The sequence below is a fragment of the Poromitra crassiceps genome (genome assembly GCF_964638095.1).
Source record: "Poromitra crassiceps genome assembly, chromosome: 1".
Lineage (NCBI taxonomy): Eukaryota > Metazoa > Chordata > Actinopteri > Beryciformes > Melamphaidae > Poromitra > Poromitra crassiceps.
The window spans coordinates 8,389,318-8,397,283 of NC_139623.1; the positions used below are offsets into that span (position 1 = coordinate 8,389,318).

Sequence of the window (7,966 nt, forward strand, 5' to 3'; positions counted from 1 at the left end):
ATGGAATCTCTCAGGTCGTTGGCTTTGATCTAGTTAAGTTGTTTGATCTAATAAACAAACAAACAAAACAGTAAACTATCCCAATAGAAGAAGTAGCCTAGCTACAATGAATGACCCAGTATAAGAAAATATTGGGCTTATGGGCTAGGACAACTGGCTTCAACAGTTGTAAAATAATATGCTACATAGCCTATAGACTACCCTACACAACATTTACAGACCATAAATACATTTGTCATTTCTGATCAGCTAATTGACAGATTTGAACTAAAACTGAGTTCACCACAACAGATACAAAATCTGTCAACATAGGCTATATTTTTAACTGTCAACTTAATTGTGGGCCAAGGGCGTTTTAGATGGATTAGAAATCAGAAACATATTTTTTTTTGCCATGCATGAGACTGACACTGTTTTGCAAAAACCTTACATATCATTCTTCCACTGTGACCCGTGGCCCATATCGAAACTACAGGGCTCTAACCTCGTCACCAGGCTCTCTCAGGGGAGAGACAGGGCTCAAGAGGTATCGCTCAGGTGTTGCAGTCTCACGCGTAAAAGGAGCATTGCATTATGGGAATTGTAGTTACTAAATCAATAAGAGGACACTCCTCCCTGAGGGCGCTGGTATTATTGTGACTTCTAGTCCCAAAATGCTTGGTGTCGCAGAGCAAACGGAGCAACCTGTAACGTGAGGAGGCGGAGTTCATAATCACGCCCTAGAAAAAAGTGTAAATAATAGTGGATTGGCCTCTTTCATTGCCAAAGCGCCGACGCAAAACTACAAACATCCCGTCACCGTGCCAATGGTGAGTCCAAACTTTGATTTCTCTTTCAGTCTTGAATGTATTTCATATGGGACTATGATAGCCCTACTCATTACGAATCTAACGCTATTTAGAACGAATATGGTGTTATGAAGGATTCGCCTACCTGATATCGGTTCAATCTAGTGGCTAGCTTCTACATCGCCACCTATCCAGAACAGACATTCATTCACGCTTCTGATGCTATTGCAACTTTAGTTATGAATCAAGCTGCTTTTCTCAAAACGTATGCTGTTTTGCATTATTTCCATAGGATTTAGCGAACCTGTTATCAAAACAGGTTTGCCTGGCATAGCTGCTATGCAGCTTGATCATTTTGAATATGTTTATTTTATGCTTAGTTGTACACAGTAGCCTAGTTAATCAAAATAGAGCAGTTTACTGTGTGTCAAAGTATGCTACAGTCGCACTATCATAGCAAAAGTTGAAAGAACTGACTGGTGTGTCATCATAGACAAGACCAACCTGTTCTTGTGCACCGGTGTAACAAACCACATTATTAATGTCTGACTCACTGTCGACAAGTCATGAATGGGTAGTGTCCTTTTACGCAAACAAGTGACAGACTTAAGAGTTGAGTTCATTCTCTGGAACTCTCAGTCTCAACTTCCTTCAACAGATAGCAAGAAGCAGTGCGGAAAGCCTCAGGCTCACATAGTGTTGGAGGAAACTAATAGTTGACACAGAACAATAACTTACAGACAGGTCTTTTGTTGTGTTGGTATGTTGTTTTTGAGTTTCTCAGTGTTTCAAAAATACATGGCTCATGGCTGCCGTTTATAGAGCAGTTATATCACCAAACACAAAATTATATTCATATGATACCTGTGGAATTATTTTTTAACTCATAAAGAGCCCTACACTCCTTTAAGGAATAATAAACATGGATTACATTGTTGACTGACAGTGAAATGCTGTACAAGACATTGTTTGAGTATATGCCTTATGTGAAATAGCATTTCAAAACAAAGGAGTGACATAAAAGAGGAATACGATAATGAGCAGGCATCCGGACAATAATATAAAGCTGTTACGATGATGTGTGTAATGATACGATAAGATTGTGAAGCAAGGAGTGTGGTGGTATGTGTGGTGTATAGAGAGAAAAGAAAGAAAAAAGTGTTAGTGTTATAGGCTAGTAATAATAATGGCAAAACAGCAATATCATTGTGATATTATAATATATATTTGAGCATATGCTAACATTCAAATAATATAGTTTTCATGTTTACAGATGTAAATATGGCAGCTGGCAGAACAAGGTCCTTCCGTCGTGTGGGGAGTCTCGTGCGGAGCAAATCTGAGGGGACATTGATTGATCTGAATGAGAATGCCTCACTAACAAGCAACAACCTGAATGGTGAAATTCTCATTACGAAACATTAATAACAAGCTTGTGTTCACTTCTGATTGTAAAACATGCTGTTAATAACACTGACTTATTATACAACTGTCAATGTTTTCACAGGTAGCTATATTTCACAAGCGACAAAGCATTCAGAGTGGCCCGTTTTACAGCCAGAAGTCTCACACTCGTCTCAAACAAGCAATCCGTTCTGGAACAAGCTCTCTCGATCCAATCCCTTCTTAGATGACATTGTACATGGCACTACAGAATCTAACACATCAAAACTAAAGGAGGACCCCGCAAACCCTTTGGACACAAATAATCATGATGCCACCAGCACATCTTCAGATGAAGGCAACCTGGGGAATCTTTTGGAAAACAAACGCAAGGCCACCAACAGATCTGGGAGATGGAGGAGCGCATCAGACATTCTGGGAGACTTAGAGAGAAAGGAATCCAAAAGGGAAAAAGGTCTCAAACCACCCGGGCCAGTTTTGAACCCGGACTTTGAGTGGCTAAAGAATGACAGGGAGGCCTATAAAATGGCCTGGCTGAGCCACAGGCAGTTAACTCGCTCATGCCTGGACCTGGGTCTGATGAGCCAGAGCCCTGGATGGGCTCAGACCCAGGCCACTGATTCTCAGGTTGTCTGCAAGATAGGTCACACAGGAGGGTCATTACAATTACCAGATTCAGAAATTACTCTCCATGTCCCAGAAGGCCATGTTCCTCCTGGAGAAGTTCAGGAGATTGCATTGAAAGCAATGCTAGATCCTCCTCATGGACTCAACACCAACTACATGACAACCATGAGTCCACTTCTGGAAGTGAGCCTCAGCACCCTCAACACAAAGGCATGCATCTCTCTCGAGATGAAGCTAGCAGGACAGGTTAAGAGTGACCCACTCAGTCAGGTGAAGACCACCCTGGTTGCGCTAGTGTCGACCAAAAGAGAGGGACCTTATCACAAAGTAAAGGACTGTTACATATACAAGAACATTATCCAGATGAAGCTGCAAGATCTCCAGACACATTTTTATGTTATTGCAGCTGCAGAGGCCACTGTTATCCAGTCCCCTGCCACATCAGTCTGGGATTACCTTGACCGTCAAATGACTGTAGCAGTTTATGGTCCCAGGTACATTCATCCGTCCTTTAAGGTTGTGATGGTTGTCTGCTGTCATGATGATCTTCCACCAAGGCTTCCATTTTCAGAGCTCCATCAGGGCAACAAAAGCTTGCCTCCACTTGTGTTGCAGCTGTGGGGAAAAGGTCAGTTTAAAGCAGACAAACTGAAGGACCTGCACATCGCCATCAGTGTCACAGACTCAAAGTTTGAAATCAAAGCTGAGGACAAAATTAAAGATGTGAGCCAAAATCAACTCAAAATCGGGAAAATTGTGCGTCTACCAGTTGCATTATCCCATACTGGTAATGCACATATGACTCCCTTCCAATTAGATCTACAAGTGAAGGAATCAAAAAGTGTAACTATCGCACATTTGCGGGTGTCTTCCCCTGTCGCTGCACCCATTCGGTCAGAAAAGCGAGCACCAAGGCAAATGGACAGCAGGCAAAAGGAGATGGCAAGATCCTTGCCCATTCCTGAAGAAGCTGTTCCAGATCTCCCCAAATTTCAAGATAGATCTGTGAACCTACAATGGTATGGGGTAGCCCTAAAGTCAGTGCTCCGTCAGCCACGAGTAGAGTATCTTCTGGAGTACTTCAAGGGGGACACGGTGGCTCTCCTGTCCAGAGAGACTGTTAGGTCAGTGGGTAATTCAAAGGTTAAAGAGTGGTACATTGGGTTCCTCCGAGGCCGGACTGGCTTGGTCCATTTCAGAAATGTCAAGCTCATCACCAGAGACCAGGTGATTGACTTCATTGGCATTCATATCACCACAGAGGTTCTCCTGGACAACATGACACTGCCCTTCAAGAAGCTGACGTATATGTACTCAGCCATCCAGACATTGGTCACTGAGCACATAACCAGCTGGAGAGGTTTTGCCGATGCCCTTGGGTACCACAATCTGTCGCTGGACACCATCACACGGAGGCATGCCGAAACTGAGGCTGATAAGGTGGCCTGTGTACTGAAGAAACTGAAGGAAGACTGCCACGCTGAGAAGAGCAGGAAAAAGTTCCAACATGAGCTCATGGTTGTAAGTAGAAAAAAAACACATTTTAAATTATGATAACATTAGCTTGTTATTGAAGGAGGACGTTTTTTGTTTTGTTTTTTCTAATTTAACTTTTCAGGCAGGCAACTTTGTGGGGGGGGGGGGGACTCTTTGGGTGCCCTACATTCATGAGAAATCACTGCAGTTACTGAATCTTCAAAGTAGAACAAACTCACAAAACAATAGGCCCTTTTCACAGCAACCGGTTTGAGGAAATGGAAATGGAGGAAGTAAAGCAGGTGTAACCAATAACATTAACGAGGGCCCTGGCACTGCAACACCTAAATGGAATGGAACCATCATTAATGGTATTGGTTATACACCTGCTTTACTTCCTGCTTTACCATCCTCAAAATGGTTGCTGTGAAAAGGGTCTACGGACATGCACACAACCCACCACTCAGACATAGCAATTTAAAAGCCTGTCTGCTCCAACTTAGTCTTCTTTTGCTTTCCTTGGTTGTGCTACAGCTTTTCTATGTGGTTATATTGTAGGGTCTCTTGAAGATGGACTCTTCTCCGAGTCTCGTGGCGCAGGTGATTCAGAATACAGTCATTCTGTCCACCGCAGTGGAACTGGGCAGTCGATGGCGGGAGCTCGCTGAGAGAATTGGCAAACTCTCCAGTGCTCAGATAGCTGGCTATGAGGCACCACATCGAGGGAAGAATGGTGAAGTCAGTGCCCAGGTCAGTTTACTTTAATATAACTAAAGTATGAATTGATGCAGTATAATGAATATAAATGATGCAGAAGTCTTGTGTTGTTGCAAATTTAGCTTACAAATTCAGTATTCATTCAGTAATTGGGTCTTTCCTGTTGTGTTTTAGTCAATGTGGAAACCTGCTTATGACTTCCTGTATTTCTGGAGTCGGCGCTATGGAGACAGCTACAGGGACATGATCCAGGACCTCCACTTGGTCTTGGACAAAATGAAGAACCCTGTAACCAGACAGTGGAGGCAGCTGACCGGAGCTCTCATCACAGTGAACTGTCTAGATATCCTTCAAGCTTCTGCTTACCCCAAAGCCTAGTCCTTAGTGACCACCACCTTCATGCACTTGGGGAAACAGAGTTAGTCATGGTTTTTATGAAGATGTTACTAAGCTCTTTCTATTGTGCTATAGTCTTGCTTTGATCCAGTAATTTCTTTTTACATAGACAAAGTATTAGAAGGAAATATATTCAAAATAATTCAGGTACTTGCACTATATAATGAAGGTCTCACCTGGTGAATGGGTGTTAAGCTACTTGACTCTGACATCATTTGAGTTGTGAAGGAATGCCACTTCATACTGATGACAAGAACATGCATTGTTGCTTGTCACTTTCCTCTGTATGTCTATTGTATAGAGTCTATACAATAGACATACAGAGGAAAGTGACAAGCAACAGTCTATACTATATTATAGACTCTATACAATGTGATAAAGATCCCTAAAGTCATGCTTTAAGTTTAAATTTAGATTTGGTAGAACATCAGTTTTGGAAATGCGTGCAATTTTGAATCAAATATCAAATACATTTGGTCCGATCTTTCTGTTCTTTTATATTTCTCATTAGCTTTTATATTTCTCATTAGCTAGCTAGCTAGTGTCTTTGCATGCTGTTCATATCTACTACGGACTTGATTGTCTCATTCCTATCATTTTACCTAGAATTCTAAGCAGACACTGGATTTAGTTCTAGTTTTTCTTTACAGGGTCCACATCACCAGTATGGGCCCTGGACACATGTCCAGGGCCCATACTGGTGATGTGTCAACTGGATTTTCAGACTGTTTTTGAACACACAAGCAGATGAATGGAGAGCCAAGAAAACAATAACCATGGGGACTATCCATTCCAAAGGTAGCTAATGAGCATAATTGACTGTTTATAAATGTAAATTGAGGTTTGTGTGCTAAAACTGATAATATTCTACAAATTACTTAGTTTCCTTATGCTATAGTAAAATAAGTAAAGAGGCTACCATGCACGTGTCATAAAATATAAGTAATACTGTGTTTGCTATTTTTATACTGTGATGTATTATTTTAGATTATGTACAAAGTAGATCATTTCACAAAGTATATGATGTAAAATACAATACTGCCAAATACAAACCTCAGTGTTTAGAGCCATGTAGTTAGTGGTTCAGTCATTATTTTGTAGGGAAATTATTGTTATCTTTGATACTGAAATGGTATTGGGGTGCATGAGGTATGAATAAATATGAACTGTAATGTATTATTTAGACTAATCTGTTTGCATTTTACAAAGATATTGTAGAAAGTGTGTTAGTGCAATGGGTGTGTTGTGTTGGTTACATTGCCACATATGTCCAGAGATAAAATCCTAGCCTATACAATTATTTTATTGTTATTTAAATTATATTTAAATACTTAACATAGTGTGTGGCATAGTAGCCTATCGTCTCTCCTCGAGCATTTGCAGTTTTCCAAGTTAAAAATCATGTCATTGAAGGGGACTTTTGCCAAGCGTTTTCCATTGATTTTTCTCTGACTGTTTGCTTTACCCTACTCTATTTGCTCAAGCCAGTTTCAGCTGAGAGCATTGTGTGCCTGTTCCCTATCAGTGCTATTACCAAACAGAGTGCACAGGATGTTGAACCTACTCTACGTCAGCTGAGTGAATGCAGTTTCCTCTCACAGAAAATTAAATCAAATAAGAAGAGAAAAGAGAAGAACAAAAAAATAAAAAAAATCAAACAACAGAATCAATTGACCTACTGTATGTGTGACCTCTGGGTGAGTGAGTGTAAGTAGGCCATATCTCTTTTATAAAGCTCCTTGTGGGCCAGAAATATTTGATTGTTCTGGCAGTATGTGAAAATCAATTAGGGAAGTTGGGAACTGTATAGCACAATTTAGCTGGATAGTTCTCAATGGGGGGGATGACGACTCCAATTAACCCTTTTCAATTCACCTATTTTGTGTCTAAAATGCAGGAAGTTGGAGACCCTCATTAATGTTCTGCTTGCACCTGTGTTACTTCCTGCCTTTTAGACACAAAATGGGTGAATTGGGTGGGAAGTGAAAAAGGCGAATTAACTTGACAGTGTCATTTCTCAGGAACCAATAAGGAAGTCCAGTTCTATCACAGTCAGGACTTCTTACAATGAAAGGGGGAGATGCAAAGCGCAGCCAAAAATACCAGATTGAGAGTAGGCCTACAGTATCATGAAATCAGAACTATAGCTTCACTTTAACTCACTGACTTCAAAACGTGATTATATACCTTGACCATCAACTGTTGGTAGAACAGTGACAGTCGACCACAGTTACCGTGTTAAATGTTGTATTGAGCAGGGTAGGCCTACTGCTGAAACGAAACTAATGTTGCCCTCTGGTGGCCTGTGGAGTGCACTGCTCTGCACTCACTCCATCCTTTCAATTCATTCGGGGACACGGGACAAAGGCTTGCTGTTTTGGTGACAGTTAAGAATGGGTGAGGGGCAGTTCAGAGGAAGGATTCTCAGTTCAAAGCCACATTATCTAATCCTCTGGCTCAGAAATGTCATTCATCATCGTCAAACAGCTTTGTTTTACATTTGGTTAAGGGGACAAAGGTTAATGATTCAAACGTCATCAATGATATGAAAATGAGAG

At 41.1% G+C, this 7,966-nt stretch overlaps 1 protein-coding gene across 2 annotated transcripts; it reads left to right on the top strand.

Moving 5' to 3' along the window:
- Nucleotides 1–759: 759 nt before the first annotated feature.
- On the top strand, nt 760–7,049 carry macc1 (MET transcriptional regulator MACC1; the record flags this gene model as incomplete). Of its 2 annotated transcripts, XM_083639905.1 has the most annotated exons (5): nt 760–809; nt 2,062–2,187; nt 2,296–4,340; nt 4,854–5,045; nt 5,187–7,049. In XM_083639905.1, the coding sequence occupies 4 exons, from the start codon at nt 2,070–2,072 to the stop codon at nt 5,388–5,390; spliced, it is 2,559 nt and encodes an 852-aa protein (XP_083496031.1). In that variant the 3' UTR covers nt 5,391–7,049. The 2 variants fall into 2 exon arrangements, with proteins under 2 accessions (XP_083496031.1, XP_083496030.1); XM_083639904.1 differs by lacking the exon at nt 760–809 and having other exon boundaries at nt 2,052–2,187.
- Nucleotides 7,050–7,966: the final 917 nt, after the last annotated feature.